Source organism: Halichoerus grypus, chromosome 1 (assembly GCF_964656455.1).
Source record: "Halichoerus grypus chromosome 1, mHalGry1.hap1.1, whole genome shotgun sequence".
Taxonomy (NCBI): Eukaryota; Metazoa; Chordata; class Mammalia; order Carnivora; family Phocidae; genus Halichoerus; species Halichoerus grypus.
The window spans coordinates 192,018,471-192,035,670 of record NC_135712.1 but is presented as its reverse complement, the minus strand read 5'-3'; the positions used below and the strand labels follow the sequence as shown (position 1 = coordinate 192,035,670).

The 17,200-nt window shown below is 45.3% G+C and overlaps 1 protein-coding gene across 1 annotated transcript in view; it reads right to left on the bottom strand.

The window, feature by feature from the left end:
• The window catches only part of IL17RD (interleukin 17 receptor D), a 69,280-nt gene that overhangs the window by 15,580 nt on the left and 36,500 nt on the right, over positions 1 to 17,200 (bottom strand). The window contains exons 2-7 of the mRNA XM_078076862.1: positions 13,319 to 13,376; positions 8,393 to 8,518; positions 4,276 to 4,394; positions 3,671 to 3,791; positions 1,536 to 1,580; positions 1,291 to 1,442 (exon numbers count right to left, since the gene is read on the bottom strand). Of these exons, the coding sequence (XP_077932988.1) occupies positions 1,291 to 1,442; positions 1,536 to 1,580; positions 3,671 to 3,791; positions 4,276 to 4,394; positions 8,393 to 8,518; positions 13,319 to 13,376 (621 nt within the window). The remainder of the gene's footprint in view (positions 1 to 1,290; positions 1,443 to 1,535; positions 1,581 to 3,670; positions 3,792 to 4,275; positions 4,395 to 8,392; positions 8,519 to 13,318; positions 13,377 to 17,200) is intronic.

The following is a 17,200-nucleotide window of genomic DNA, read 5'->3' as shown; positions in this document are numbered from 1 at the left end:
TTCACTCTGATGAAAAGGCCCAGGAGAGCCCAGGACCTCCATCATAGTTTATACTTACTTAGTGGCACCCTCAGCAGGACTATTCCATTTGCAGACAAAGAAACTATTTAGAATACCCTTTATTTATTGAAAGGGTGAGGAAAGAAATTACCTGCCCATGTTTGTGCATATTTTATGTGCCGTAATTTTGACTTGAGGTCAATGACAGAGGTGAGAGCCTACAGGAAAGCAAAATTCAACAACACAGAAGCATGTCTAGGAAGATGCTAGCTTCTACTCTCATGACCAAAAACCTCTCTTGGTGCCTGCTGAGGCCATCTAGCTAGCAGCCCTGTGCACTTCCACAATTCCCCCTCTTGTTGACCGCCCTCAGTTTAAGAACTTGGTTGCTGAGTTTCTACTTAACTTTGGTCTATGTACAATCAGTAAGCCACTGAAATCCTAGTGGCTTAGCTCCTAGATGTGGTTTTTCCACTGACTAGCTGTGTGACGTTGAGCAAGCCAGGTGACCTCACAGAGCCTCGGGTCGCCCATCTGTAAAGTGGGGTGACAGCAGCCTCTGTTGTGTAGTTGTAAGGATTCAGTGAGAATAAAACTTGGTGACTGGCACACAGTGAGCACCCAATGAATGTTTAAAATAGAGCAGAATGAACTAGAAATACTTAATTCTTTTGGTTCCTTGGTAATACCTTTCCCAGGCTTCATCACCCTTGGGATAGCTGGGGTGTAGATAACTGGAGAGTGAGGGTTGTCTCTGAGACACAACATCCTGGAATATCTACCAACTGCTGAGATAAAGCCTCATGTTCATGTTGAACCTTCCAAATTCCGGGCCCAGGGGTCACTTTAAAACATGTAGTAGGGGCGCCTGGGTGGCTCAGTCGGTTAAGCGTCTGCCTTCGGCGTGGGTCATGATCTCGGGGTCCTGGGATGGAGCCCGCATCGGGCTCTCTGCTCAGTGGGTAGTCTGCTTCTCCCTCTCCCTCTGTGCTCTCTCAAAAAAAAAATAAAATCTTTATTTTTTTAAAAAAAATATTTTATTTATTTGAGAGGAAGAATGACACAGAGAGAGAGCATGAGAAGGGGGAGGGTCAGAGGGAGAAGCAGACTCCCCACTGAGCGGGGAGCCTGATGCAGGACTCGATCCAGGGACTCCAGGATCATGACCTGAGCTGAAGGCAGCTGCTTAACCAACCGAGCCACCCAGGCACCCAAAAAAATAAAATCTTTAGAAAAAACAAAACAAAACAAAAACATGTAGTATTCCTTAATGTACACATAGCAGCTCACCTGTTTACAGGTCTTTCTCTTGAAAGGCCCTTCGTGCTTGAGCTTATAATGAAGATAGAAGAAACGGAAGCCAAAGGTGTGTGGCGCGTGATCGAAGGACACCTGCATGTCCAAACCGTGCTGAGTGATGTTCAGGTTCCGAGGCTTCCAGACTGGGAGGAGGAAGGACCCGGAATGAGCACCCCGAGGCCACCCCGACCCCACCATGCGGGCCAGACCTGATGGACGGGCACAGCTATACTCACAGGGCTTACAGGCCAGATTGTCCGGCTGTAGTAACAGGTCACAGGCTATGAAGAAAGACACATATTTTTTAGTACAGTTTGGCATTTTCCTCATCCAATAGTTCAATAAAATACAAATACACGGTGCTGGGTAGTGTTGGGAAAAGTATAAAATACATCAAGTCAGCAATTCAGTATAGTGTAGTTACATCTTATGAAAATTTAAATTGTACAATATAAAAATATGAATGCAGTTCATTTTACGCCAAATAAATGGAAACAGTGTCAAGTCACCCAGACTCTTGAAGCTTGTCAAGCATGACAGAGGAGTTTCCAGGCCAGCAGCCAAGGGCAGCAGGACTGTGTTCAGGCTGCTACCACAGGGAGCCTCTGGTTTAGCCGCGAACAGAAATAGAGCCAGCCCCTTATCCACTGTACAGGGGTCTAGGCCCAAGAGAACTCTGGAGTGATGCTGGTAACTGTCTTGGGATTGTTGTAACCTTTGCTAGCAAATGCTCTGAGGGAGTCTAAAAATGGCATGGAGACAGACATCTACTAAGTAATAGCACCAAAGCCAACAGGGCTTTGAAGCAGGGCTTAAACGTGATGCTAACACAATGAGGCCAAACAGCCAGTCCAGGATGCCATGCTGCTCACCCAGGGAGAACCCTCTGGCAAATGTCCATCCAATGCCAAGAAAAGCAAAGGCAGCGTCAGAATCACAGGGCACCGCAATGGTGATGATCGCGTCTCCCACCTCTGCCTCACCCCCAAATAGACACATTGATTCTGATGGGAAAAATTAATCTTAAATTACACTAGTTCTAATGAAGGCAAGCTTCTCATAAACATATTTGAATCCTCTAATTGGTTATGTGTCAGGCATTGAGATGTTGTAAAATGCACCTAGTCTTCACCCTATGGAATCATATTTTAATTAAGAAAATGAGACCAACTGTTATAAAATAACTTTGCTGCACAGAAAATAAAGTTCAAAAAAAAAGTAAGAAAAGAAAAGAGAAGAGAAGGGAGGGAAGGGAAAGGAAGGGAAGGAAAAGGAAAGGAAGGGAAGGGAAGGAAAGGAAAGGGGAAAGGGAAGGGAAGGGAAGGAAACAAAACAAAAGAAAAGGAAAAGGAAAGGGAAAGGGAAGGAAAGGAAAGGAAAAGAAAAAAGAAAAGGCAAAAAGAAAACACGTCCTGTATGTTTCTGGAGTATGAGTTTGAGTTGAGTATGAGTTCTGGAGTTGAGAAGAAAAACATCACAGAGGGGGAGGATGGCTACGGGGATGTAGGAAGGGCTGTCACAGTGGACTGCCAGCTGACCATCGGGGGCCTGGAAGGCCAGACAGAAAGCCCAACTAGGAAGGCAAGAGGGATAGCTACAGATTCCAGGACGCCTGGGCACCAAATCTGAAAGCAGGGATTCAGGTTGAGGAAAGTCCCACCACACCGCATGCAGAACAAATGGCAAAGGGAACTCAGCACAGTTGGCTGCAGAGTGTGGATTCCAGAGTCAGACTTCTGGGTTCAAATCCCAGCTCCCACCAGAGGCTCTTTACCCTCTGGGTGTGTAATTCCACATCTAATAAGTGGACATGGGAGGATCAAATTCTTTGAAGGGTCGTTATGGGGGTAAACGGAGTCAGTATTTAGAAAGCATTTATAACAGGGCCTGACACATAGATGTTAAACTTTCTAGAAAGAGGCAATCTCAGGGTTACTGATTAACTGTCTTAATGTAATCCTGAAAACAGGCAATCACAGAAGCCACTTTCCTGATGACAGGTCAAAAAAGATGGAATTATTTCATGCTCTACCCTTCATCTCCAAAATCAACTTCTACTTTTTAGTCCTGCTTTTTTTTTTCCAAATGGTTTTAATATATGGCTGTCTTACAGCAGCTCTACCCCTCCCTCCCCCCCAAAATAAGCAAGCATCATGTCTACTCTTGAACAAGTTGGCAATTGGTGTCTCTGGTTAGGTGTACTCTGCCTAGGCCAAATCTTAATTCTAAGAATTGCTTTTCTGGATGGTTTTGTCCTCGCCATGCTGGTTTCATACCAGTATTTGGTGGGCTCTTGAATATATTCCTTGGAAAAGTCATTAGGATCAGGAGTAGTCTCATCATGGGAACCAGGCAAGCAGGCCATACTCACCACGGGTTCTGAAGAAGAAAGGGTGGTAATTGCTTTCATTTTTAATGGAAGGAAAAGGGACAATCTTCACAAAGTAATCTGTTTCAAATTTCATATTCAGGAAAGGTTGAGATTCCATTCCCTAAAAGGGAATAAAAGCAGACACGATATCATGAAGAAATCACCCACCCCTCCACCTACACACCAGACCTTCAGGCCTCTCTGACGGTCACCCACACACTCTTCCAGACCTGGGGTCTATTTTCTGGACCACGTTTAACTGAAATAAAAGATCAGCAAGGCTGCCTGTTCTTTGGCAAGGAAGCCACAGCTGGTTAACATGGACCCTCAAAGCTGGTGGGGAAGAGCTCACATACTCTTGAGAGCACAAAGCCACCTTCCAGGACGTGTAACCCGAGAGGTGTGTTTACCAGCGAGAAGTGCTGGAGGGATTCTCTGGGTGTGGAGCAGGCTTGAGGTGTTGCTGAGCTATTTCTCACCCACCTTGGCAGGAGGGGTGGACCCCACAGCCCCTCCTTCTCCAGTTTCACCGACATTCAATAGACCATTCAGACCCCCAGAACAATGGTGTGTCTTCAGGAGCACATTCTCTGCGTGCGACTTACGGTTCTTTTGAAGCTACTGTTTAGCTGCTTTGGGTCCTTTAGAATCAGTTGTTGGCACCGTCTTCCCTCCGACTTCAGCTCCTCCAGTATTACTCGAAATCCTTTTAGGAATTCGATGCCTAAGCAAAGCAGAATGCTTTTATGAAAAGCGGACCGAATTACCTTTGAACACACTTTCCTTCCTTTGCCAAGATTACCGTCCTTCCCACCTACATAGCAGAGTTAAAGGAATTCTAACTTTGGCCAGAATATCCGAGTTTTACAGAAAGGAAAAAACCACATGCCCTGCATTCCTCTGGGACAGGCCAGGTGATTTTCTCTGTCCCATCATGACTCGTTAATTAACTCTAATTCAGCCAGCCATTTCACAAATGCCCACTGCTTCTGTGACATTAGGGTTCAAATAGTTAGGCTCAAGTCACAATTCATCCTAAAAGTCTAGAGTGGAATATATTAATTTCTAGGTCATCAGACAGGGTGTATTCAGCTGACGATAATTCCCAATGCTGACCAGGAACTCCCCCAAAACCATGTTTCTGCTTTAAGTTTTCGTCCCGTATTTGCTGGCATGGTTCACTGAGTCATGCACAAAATTCCCAACAAAGTGTATGTCTGCACCCAAGGGGTTCCTAGGCTTGAGATTAAATAGTTTAGAATGCCTATGTGATTTACAAAGCAGTTCTTGCTCTAATCAGGCCTGAAAGGCAGACACCCAAGGGCTGCCCAGTGTGTGCTCTTCATACAGCCCTCAGAGGCCCCGAGACGCCCACCGTGCTGCTGAAAGGCGACGGCCCAGCCTCCTGCCACCTGAGGAGTAAGCTCCGCTGATCACGAGAGCCGGCACCAGCGCTCTGCATCCCATGGAAACTAGCTAGAGCGGTCCACCTGCAGCTGGAGGTCCCCAAAGCCGGCCTCAATGGGCGCGGTATCGATTTCGCATGCTTTCTGAACGCTACAAGGGGACAATTTCAACCCTTGCCCTCGTGGCGCAAAAGTAATGACATAGGATACAATTAACCAGGTGGGAAAAGTATTGATGGCAAAGGACAGGGAAATCTTTTTTGAATCCTATCACTATTTGATGAAGAACATATATTTTCCAGTGAGTAGGGCAAAGGAGTTACAATGAGAGCTTCACATTTTCGGGGGTCACAGTGTACAATGTGCTGGTACCGACTCTGCCACATCGCATTTTTTTTTTAAGATTTTTATTTATTTATTTGCCAGAGAGAGAGCACAAGCAGGGGGAGCACCAGAGGGAGAAGCAGGCTCTCCGCCGAGCCGGGAGCCCAATGCAGGGCTCGATCCCAGGACCCTGGGATCACGACCTGAGCTGAAGGCAGATGCTTAACGGACTGAGCCACCCGGGTGTCCCCCACATTGCATTTCAAGTACAAAGCTTCCTGTGCGGGTGAGAGCCAGCTGATCCCCAGCCCAAGACTCAGACATGCTAACAAGATCCAAGGTCTTTGACCAGCGACCAGTTAGCAGATCTCACAGGAACTTGCCTTTTGAGATTAAAAAAAAAAAAAAAAAGTTGAACAAATCCTTATTATTTATACCAAGATTTAATTCATGCCATGTCCCCAGAGCTCCTGTTTAACAAAAGCTGGGTGATTAATAGGATTCAAGACTGTGTATCTCACAGTTTCATAAAAATTCATCAGCTGAGGTGGGAGTGGGTGGTTCTAGTCCTTATTTTTAAAAGACCTGCCTGAAAAACCTATGCCAAGTCTGGGTGGGGTCGGGGTAGAAGCGGCAAATGTAAATCTTTTTTTTTTTTTAAGATTTTATTTATTTGACAGAGAGAGAGCGCAAGCAGGGGGGCAGCAGAGGGAGAGGGAGAAGCAGGCTTCCCGCGGAGCAGGGAGCCTGATGCGGGGCTCGATCCCAGGACCCCGGGACCACGACCTGGGCCGAAGGCAGATGCTTAAGCAACTGAACCACCCAGGCGCCCCAAGCAAATGTAAATCTTATAGTAACACCTTTATCACAATACCCTGAATGAATGCCTTATAGTTACATGTGTAGCAACTTCATAGAGCAGCTTCCAATGATGGAACTTATTTGCTCCTTTCCATCATTTAAAACTGGATGAATCCTCCTAACATCCATGGGAGGAAGGTATTATCCCCATTTTACAGATGAGGAAACAGCTATCAAGACACTGAACGACTTGCCCAGGATCACACAGGAATTAAACAGCAGATGTGGGATTCAAACCCCAGAGTGTCTGGCTCCAAGCTGGTGCTCTTAACCCATATGCTTCTCTGTCTCCCACCGAGTTTCCTTGATAAAACCTGAAAGAACCTTATAGAAACAGATAGAACCTGTCCACCCACAAATCATCGTGCTGGAAAAGCACCACATTCTGCCCTCACTGCTCCACCTGTTAGTTTTCCAACCACACGCTCACATCCCTTACTTTTAAGGAGCCTGCAATTTGTCAGGCCAACCCCTCCACTCTATAGCCTTACATGGAATGACCACTTCCCGTTTATCCACAGAGAATGTTTTTATCTTTAAATGTTAAGATAATGTTATTTTTGGAAAACCCGTTGCGTTCAGACCCAGCAGTATTTACATGGATAAGTGAGTTAGTCCCATGGGTCTGATCTATCCTCCCTCACTCTGCACTCACCTCTCCTGCAGTTGGATTTTTCTGAGATTTATCCTGTTCAGATGAAGAAATCCAGGCTTTTATTGTACTTTTCCCTTGGCCAGATTTTTTTTTTTTAATTCTAAGATTCAGTGGCTATGTCAAAGGAGCAGCTTTGAGGACCAGGTTCTGATGATGGTAACAGTAGCCACTTTTTTCCCCCCTGTTTTGTTTTTTTCTTAAAGATTTTATTTTAAAGTAATCTCTACACTCGATGTGGGGCTTGAAACTACAACCCCAAGATCAAGAGTCACATGCTCCACCGACTGGGCTATGCAGGTACCCCAATAGCCACTGTTTTTTAAGAGCTCTTTCTAGGGTCACCTGGCTGGCCCAGTCAGTGGAGCAGGCAACTCTGATCTCAGGGTCGTGAGTTCAAGCCCCACATTGGGTGTCAAGATTACTTAAATAAAAACTTTAAAAAAAAGAAAAAAGCTCTTTTTAGAAATACACTGCATGTGTGTGTGTCCGGAAATCTTATAACCAACCAAGAGGCAGTCATCTGCCCGTTACAGATGGGGAAGCGGGGCTCAGCAAGGGTTAGAGGCCTCTTGTAAAAGGTAGAATCTGGGTTCACACCTAGGCCCATCTGAACAAATGGGCCCTGCTCATGTCCCACACCCAATTATCCCATCCAATCATTAACTTAAATGATTAAGTTAATTAAAGAGGACAAGCAGACTCTGCCCTAACCTGAATCTGGCCAGATGATGTGGATTTGCTTTTTCCTGTTTCTTCATTTTGGTTTTTTTTCAGCCTACATAGTTTAACCAAATTCAGTTAGTTGGCAACATTTAAAAATTGATTTTATGGGGGCGCCTGGGTGGCTCAGTCGATTAAGCGTCCGCCTCTGGCTCAGCTCATGATCCCAGAGTCCTGGGATCGAGTCCCGCATCCGGCTCCCTGCTCCACGGAAAGCCTGCTTCTCCCTCTCCCACTCCCCCTGCTTGTATTCCCTCTCTCGCTATTTCTCTCTCTGTCAAATAAATAAACAAAATTAAAAAAAAAAAAGAAAAAGAAAAAGAAAACTGGAATATTCCTGAAAACTCACAACATGTGCCAGTGCTGTGCTTGGGTATCCATATGGGCACAGAGATGGCCGATGCTGGATGCTGAGGCCATTACATCCTTGGACAGCTCACCTGTCCCCCGACTACTGCTGAGACGCAGAGGCCAAGCGTTCAATGTGATTTATCACCACACACTATTATTTTGCAAACCTACATCTCTCTCAGCAACAGCCAAGCGAATAAAAGATGAGCCGTGAGGCCCAGCATCAAGCTGCGTGCATGCCCAGCAAGTATTCGCACCAAAGCAGGCAGTGTTTCTGGGCCGAAGCCCACCTAAGCTACACTTATGTCAAGACCTGCCTGGCTCCTGGAGGTTGTCACACTGGGACCCCTGCACTGGTCACCACCCACACCAGCCACGTGGTGGACTCCATTTTGACCAACTTACCAAGAGCCCCTGGGGACCAAAGAATGGTGACTGCCACTTGGTCGTGGCAAGCATACTGACTGATGGTGATGTTCTGGGCATCAGCAATCACATGCTTCCCCACTGGATTCAAGTAAGTGGTGCAGTCTAGAGAGTTGGGAGAACAAAGAACAGTTAGATTAAGACATTTATTTTTTGAGGTCCACGTTCATCTTCTCAAATTACACAGAGCCATCTGGAGGCGGCCAAATCCATTCTGTCTAAAGACGTGTGCTGCATAAGCCCAAATAGGACATCAAAGATTGACTGCTGGGGAAACTGTAAGGTGCTGTAGTGGGGCTTATTTATAGCACCAACACCACTGCCCACCCTTTGAGTTCAATTCTAGGACAGCATGAGGAGGATCATATATGGTGTGGCTGTATATGTTTATACATAGACAGTTTGACTATGTATCTGGCATTGACTTCTTTACTATTATGACACTTTACCTAAATCAATAATTATTTACATCGATTCAATCGGTTTTCAGCATTTGAGAGTGATCTGAAACAAAACAAATGTCTAAATAGTCTGGGGCTTGCTTTTAGAAGAAACCTGGAGGCAAGGTGAGCAGGGCAAGGCAGCAGGATGAGGATGGGACTCACGGGGGAGCGGCTCACAGTAAGCCTGTTAAAAAATCCGATTAGTACCTACAAAAGAGACTCACCGACTTCATGATGAGCAAAGTACCTTCAACATTAATAGCATCTCAAAGGTAAAACTTCTGTTCCCGAACACCATGTGTTAGCAAAGACACCCGCAATGCCCACCAAATTCAAAGAGCTCCACGTTGCTCAAAAAATGAAGACCAATTCTCTGATACTGTCTGAGGACATTACTTACAGCCAGCTGTCAAGGACACCACAACCATGTGAGCAGCTCTGACACCTGGTATTGCTAAAGAAACCTTCAAAGTCTACAGGATCCTAAAAAACTGCCGGAAGCTTCCAGCCAGACTCGGAATGGGACTCCAGAGAATGGCCGTGGGCTGTTCTGGCCACTCATACAGGGAGAACCACCAGCCATCCCTGGCAAATGCCAACTCATGGTTCTTACACTGCTTCATCTCCATTTCTTTCTCAATGATTAAAATGGAAAACTCTTGTTGGTATCTGCTGCAAAAAGTCCTCAGTTCCATCAAATGTCCAAACCGACTCATGATGCCTCCGAAATCAGGGTGTTTTACTTTGAGGTGAAGCAGTCAGGGGGATTTTCTAGGTTCAGTGAATCTGCTGCACTCCCCCTGCCCCTGCTATACATCACACCACACACTTCCCATTTTTTTTTAAAGATTTTATTTATTTGAGAGAGTGTGAGAGAGAGCACGAAGGGTGGGGGTGGGGGCAGAGGCAGAGGGAGAAGCAGACTCCACTGAGCAAAGAGTCCAACTTGGGACTTGATCCCAGGACCCGAGATCATGACCTGAGCTGAAGGCAGGTGCTCAACTGACTGACCCAGGTGCCCCCACATTTCCCACTTTTATGACTAAAAACATTCCCTGGGTATTTGAAAATTACAAAAGAACATAAGAAAAATGTAGAAGTCATCCATGCCCTCCCACCACACAGGTAACTACTATCAACTTCTAAAAACATCCTTCCAAGCCTTTTATTGGGCACATAATATTCCTCCTTTTTAACTTTCTCACTACAGTTCAACACACACGCACTACAAGGCACGCCCCCCCACTTTGGTCACTCCCAGCTCCCACACTGCCTTGGGCCCTGCTTTCTTGCCTAACTGCTCTAGGTGGACCCCATTCCATAAACTCCATCTGCTTATAAAGCAGCCACCTCTACATTTCAAAATTACTTCTTTTGAAAAGATGTTAGGGGGGCGCCTGCGTGGCTGAGTCGTTAAGCGTCTGCCTTCGGCTCAGGTTGTGATCCCGGGGTCCTGGGATCGAGCCCCACGTTGCTCAGCGGGGAGTCTGCTTCTCCCTCTCCACTCCCCCTGCTTGTGTTCCTGCTCTCTCTCTCTGTGTCAAATAAATAAATAAAATCTTTATAAAAAGAAAAAGAAAAGATGTTAGTAATCAATAAAACCAAATTCTACATCTAATGAAAACTGACTATCGACACATTTAACATGTGTTCTCTGGGTGCAGAAGAAAAAATTTTCTTTAAATATCTGGTTTAACACCCACATTGTACAAATGACGAAATGTTTTGCAGCTAAGAGACCAGCTGGGTGGCTTCGGATTCCACTGCTGACCAGCCCCGGGTCAGGACAGAAAGCAGCCTCGGATGGCTCATGCATGGCTCTTGCCATTCTATCCTCAGCACAGAGATTATTACCATAATAAGTTCTGAATCAGAGGTAGTCAGCCTGCAAAAAATCCTGGCTGAAACTAGCTTCCCAATATTAAAAAAAAAAAAAAAAAAAAGACAAGATCCCATCATACTTGTCAAGTTCAAACTTTTTTTTTTTTTAGATTTTATTTATTTATTTGAGAGAGAGAGAGCATGAGCAAGGGAGGGGCAGAGGGAGAGGGAGAAGCGGACTCCCCACTAAGCAGGGAACCTGACGTGGGGCTCAATCCCAGGACCTGAGATCATGACCTGAGCCAAAGTCAGACCCTTAACTGACTGAGCCTCCCAGGTGCCCCAAGTTCAAACATTTCCACTTATGGAAACCTCTGCCTTAAACAGCTTTTAGGAAAAGATGCACGAATAAGAGCAAATCATGTTTTTTTTTTTTTCTCTGTTCATTCCTAATGCCAAAATTAGCACTCTCCAGGTTTCTGTAAATATAATTATGCAAATATAAAGTCTAAGAATTAAGAAAATGTATTACAAAACCTACTCAGGCATTACCCCCTCAGAGCCTGAAGAAGAAACGAGAAATGCAACATGAAAGGAGACATGGAGACCTTTGAAATTCACTTTTGACTTAATGGCAAGACATTTTCTTTCTTTGTAACATCAAATGACAAAGGAGTAGAAAAATAAGATTTTATAGTTTTGTTTTGGTGAAAACTTGGTAATTTGTTCTTAGCTATTTCAAACAGAACTGGTAACCAGTCAACAGAGCAATAACAGAAACTTCCTTGTGGAAGAGAGAAAGAAATATCTTTTTAATGGAAAACAATGAATAAATTTTTTACACAAACCTGGATCCAATTATTAGGAACTCTAACATTTTGGATTCTGGTTACCAAAAAATTATGCCCAAATGACATTCTGCCAAAATGCAACCGAGCTTCAGATGTCTCGGGAGTCAATTCGAGTTGAGAATTAAATTCTAATTAAATGCTGAAGAATAAGAAAGAAAATAATGACTAAGAGACAGGCATCAAGCACGTGGGCCAAATATTTAGCCCCATGAAGAAAACAATAAGATACTTTTAAGTTTTACAGGTACAGATCCTCTTTCACAAAACCCCATATTAAATTAGAGCTGCAAATACTTGTTTGCAGCTGACCAGAAAATTTTGAACTCTTGAATGTAATACAAGATCTGCCAGGACCAAGAGCATATATTAGAAATTAACTTTGTAGCTCAAAGAGAGATCTCTAACACATGTCTTTACTTAGCTGAATTAAGTATCATGGACTTGCAAATCTTTCATTAGCTTTGTAACATTTACCCAGAGAGCATGCACACACCACGAACATGAAATATCTGTTTCAAATATAAGTCCTCATTGGTTAACTTAAAGTACTCACGTCAGCAACTGTGGGCATAAATTTGACACACATATTTGTATCTTAAAATTATTAGATTGTATACACGACCTCAAAAATCTTGCTTTAGCAGTGATCATTTCAGAGGCCTCACTGTGACCCACAGCCATTACTTACATGGATTCATAATCCTCTCCAAGAGATGAATCAAATGTCAGGAGTTACTGAACAGGAGTCAAGCTCCCTCTTGTTAACATTTTTACGTATAAATTATGGCTCATAAGGCTAAAATGCTCACAATTCTATATAATTACCTTCTTAGCGTGAAAGCAGCCGCTGAGGGGGAATTCTATATGCTTAATCAGAAAAAAGCACCCCACCCTGCCCTTAGGAAACAACTCAGCCAGATAAAGCCACACTTCCTTGAGAGAAAGGGCCAAAAAGATGCTGTATTCCAATTCCGGTTGGAATGACTTCTACTATTGGCAGATATCAATTACTGAGTGCACATCACAGGCCAACTAAGTTGAGCAGTTAAAAGCATTACCTCATTAAAGCCTCAACATGATGCTCAGGAAGAAACTAATCTTTATTTTACAGGCCTTGCAAGCTGAGGCTTAGAGAAGTCAGGTGGCCTGCCAGAGCTCACAGCTGACAGGAGGGCACAGGAGTTGGAACCCAGGCCTACGGAGATGGCCAACTGGAGACCCATGGGCCAATCTGGGACACACATTCACTTGGCCCACTCTGTGCTTGTGAACATGTTTAAATAGATGCCAATATTTAAAAATGTTCAAACAAACAAACAAACAAAAAATGCCAATGTCTCTTTCTTCTTGCAAATCACATCTGGCTACCCTCAGGGGCAAGACCACAAGGAGCTGGAATGGAGAAGCCAGACCTGGGCTGTCCAGTTTGCCACAGTCCCTACCGTTCCCTAGCATCCTTGCACTTGAGTAGCTTCACTCATTGGTCCCCTGCTGAGCCCCTACAGGCATCTGCCTTTGTTCTTAAGGACATGGTTATATCTTGAAGACATCAGGGGAAGTCTCCATACACAACTTCTCCCAACACTATGGAGGACACTTGACCTATTCAAGCTCCCAAATACTTGAGTGGCTTAATTGAGACGGAGCCATGTTAGTTCTATTGATAAACCTGAGCAGGTTCAGAAAATTCCTCAGCCCCAGGACCTGCAGTGTCCTTGATTAAGCATGACTATGTAAGCTGTAGATCACTGAAAGGGCTCCATTCTTCGGCAGTGAAGCCAGTTACTTACTGTCATATCTGAAGGTGATGTTGTGCAGCCCGCTGTTTCTGCTGGCCGGCCCCACTCCCTGTGGGAGAACAAGAGAACATGATGAGGAGAGAAGCCAATGTGCTTTTCCAGCACACATCCCCATAGAGTCAAAATGCACACAAGATTGCGAAGACCCAGGGTCATGCCAGATGCTGAGCAATATCTACCACTCTTCCCACCCGCCCTGTGCCCCTTCTCCCCCACTGGCTGCCAGCCTCCCTCCAGCCCAGGAGATTCCTAACTTCCAGGCCAAGAGCATCATGAGCACTCACTTCCCCCAAGACAAAAGGAGCATGCTGTTCTGTGTTTGGGGGTTAAATAATAATTCATTAACAGTAAAATTGGGAGAGAGACCATGAGCTGCCAGCTGGAGCCCTTCCAGTTGGATCCGCTTTGAGCACTGATTGGTTATAAAATTTGCCTACCAGACACTCTCGTCCAAAAGCTCTATTAAGCCACGACAGATAGGCAATTCCTCAAGTCTAAGGAAACAGGTTTCTCATTCCAAGACCGGGAATGATTGTGGGAATAAGCCATTACTTTTAATGAGAAAATTCTTCACTGTATCCGTACCTATGCTTGGAATATATAGGGTGGGTCATAAAAGAAAAAGAAAAAAGACTTTAAAAGGCCTAACTAACTTTTGGTGATGTGGCCGTTAGCCAACTGCACTCTTCATAGCAGGGATAACAACTCCGCCAGACTCCCCACTTTAATTACAGCATCCACAGAGGGAGCACCGGAATCCTCCCATTGCCCCGCCCTTTCCTAACCCACCACTTATCCATCATGGGAAAGAGCAGCTACAGATCCGCCGACTCTGGTTTAACTGTTTCTGTAATAATCGGCAAATGTGCCATTCAGCATTAATTGCAGAATTCTCCAAAACAGTTAATTCTGAAACGCTAAATGATGGGAAAATATTCTAACCACACCACTAAAGTTTCCACTCAACCAAGGGGATGCTGGGGGAAAACCATATTCTGGCAGCCCAGTATTTAATGGGCAATTGTCACACTGAGACACAATGTGCAGAACCCTTCTGATGGAGCCCAGGGTCTCAGGCCACAACCCCATCACATCCATATGCTGGAGGCATGTTCACGCTGCTTATCCTGAAGCCAGCTATGCCCAGTGAAACTCTATCCCTGAGCTCGGATAAACATGGACCTCAGGAAAGCACAGCTGTGCAGAAAGGGATGCACACAAGCACGCACGCACACACACACCACAATTCTAATTCAAGTGAGAAATAAGCACTAAGAGGAAATCTAAATCAATGTGGTACACTAGCCCATGATCTACTGGGGCTCCCCTTCTTCCTGATGTACCTTCCTTCTCCAGCTTTCCTGCTTCCATCCTCCCTTTCCCACATACACAGGATTCTGGATTTCCTCCCCTGAGCTGAAACACTTTGGAAAGGGTGGTTTTCTTATGGAAATCTTAAATGCCTCCATAATTCCTTAGGGAAAATCCTCTAGCATACCACTAGAGGAGGCCCAACTTCCAGATGGCCAAGAGTGGGGTACCACGACCAAGCAGGACAACCCCTAGGAAATACCCAAGACACCCAAACCACACCCTTCTCCTCCCTTACAAAGCCCCAGGATAGAAAATCACTCACCATCTATTACAAGCCAGACATTATGCTAGGTACAGTGGTGAACAAAACAGCCACTGTCCCTGTCCTCAAGAGCAAAGTAACTCATTCCTTCAAAGGACACTAATGGGGTGTGTGGATCACATATAATGTACATAGACGAATTTCAAATCACACCCTGACCCTCCAAGAACTCTTAGTGTGACATAAAGGTATATGTAGCTCGGCTGAAGAGCCAGCCGTAAGTAAGCATACAGCCAGGAAGCACCCCACAAAGGAGGATTCCAGGGTGAGGACAGCACACCCCCAGAAACTTGAAAGAAGGAAGGATAACTGGACTAGAAGGGAGAGGAAAAGGGAGCATCATGGGAGGGAAACAAAAATGCAAGGGGGCCAAGGTAAGTACCTTAATCCTTCCATTCTCCTGCTGGTGACCATGGGCATGGTCACTTCACTCCACCTGGTCCGAGCCTCCTCAACTATCTTCCTAAAAAGATAATTTGCACGACTTTCCCCTGGGAAAGGGGTTTGAGGAGGATCACGTGAAACCCTGTAGAGGAAGCGCTTTTCAAAAAGGAAATGCATTTAATAGCATGTTCTCCAGCATGGAGGACTCTAATGACCAGTCACCTTACTTGCAAGACTGTCAGCTTTTCACTTTGTTCTTGTTCTCCCCATATTTCTACTGCAGCATGTTTTTCTTTTAAAGATTTTTAAGTAATCTCTACACTTAATGTGGGGCTCGAACTTACAACCCCAAGATCAAGAGTCACAGGCCGTCCAGACTGAGCCAGTCAGGTACCCCTATAGCAGCATGTTTTTAACAGGTATTTACTGGGCGCTTGCAATGAGCAATGTATTGTGGAAAGAAGCCCAACATCGTGAGATGTGCTCTATCCTGCAGACAAGAACTTAAATCCCTCCAAATAAGGTCTGTGCTGCATGCAGAGCTGTTCAGAAGGGGGCCCAGTGAGCTGGCCTCAAAGGACAGTGAGGCTTGCATACAGCATTGATTCACTACCCACAGAGCATTCCACCTGCACCCAGGCCCTGCAGGGCTGGGCACTTGGCCTTGAACCAGACCTGGGTCCTAATCTTAAGGGGCTTTGGCCATCAAGGTGATCTCCTAATGTGTAAATCTGCCCTCACTCTTCTGTTCCAAGCCCATCACCAGCTCCCTGTCCCTCGTAGAACATTCCGGATGTGGTTCCTGCCTCTCTTCTCAGCCACTTCCCTCCCTACCTGCCAGACTCCTCCAGGCACTGCATTATGGCTCAGCACATGTTCTGGAGAACTTCCACATCCCAGAATGCCCTTCCCATCAGCCAGGTCCTGTTCCCTTCATAGGCTTTCTGCCTTAGTGTAGCTCCGTCACACTGTGTCCCTGACACATAGATCCACCTGCATACTCACTTGATGGGGGTATGATAATCCATCCCCACAACTTGACCAGCATGGCACTTCTGCCAATGTACATGCAAAATGGTACTTCTGATTCCACAGAAAATCAGAGACTAAAAGACCCTGTGACCAAGCCTGGTCCTTGAGCTCAGAGGGAACAGAGCACAGAGCTCAGTTCCATGACAAGGACTTGCTCCCATATGCACTGGAAGACCTTTCACTCTTGGAAGTCGTCCAGGGCCCGGTTTCTCAGCACATGCATCAGACAGATGCTCCACCAGGCTGTCCTCAGTTCACACCCAAATAATGCACCTGCTGCTCCCGAGCCCTCGGAAACCCTATCAGAAATGGTGTGCCCAGGCTAGCCCACAAAGCACTACTGTTTTCTTTATACTTTGTGGTAGACAGAATAATACCCCCCCCCCCAAAAAACATGTCCACATCACAAGCCCCAGAATCTGTGCTACTTTACACAGACGGCAAAAAGTACTACATAGATGTGATTAAGTTTAAGGAACTTGAGATGGGGAAATTATTCTGGATTATCCTGATGAGCCAAATGTAATCACAAGGATCCTTCTAAGTGGGATTCAGGAAGGTCAGAGAAGGAGAAATGACCACAGAAGTAGAAGGCAGAGAGACCAGCATCGATTTAATACACTACTGGATTTGAAGATGGAGATAGAAGGGGCTAATAAGCCAAGGAATGTAGGCGGTCTCTAGATGCTGGAAAAGGCGGAAAATTGGTTCTCCCCTAGAGCCTCCAGAAGAACCCAGCCCTGTCAACATCTTGAGTTTAGCCCCACAGACTCATTTTGAAATTCTGACTTCAACAACTATAAGATAACGAATTTGTGCTG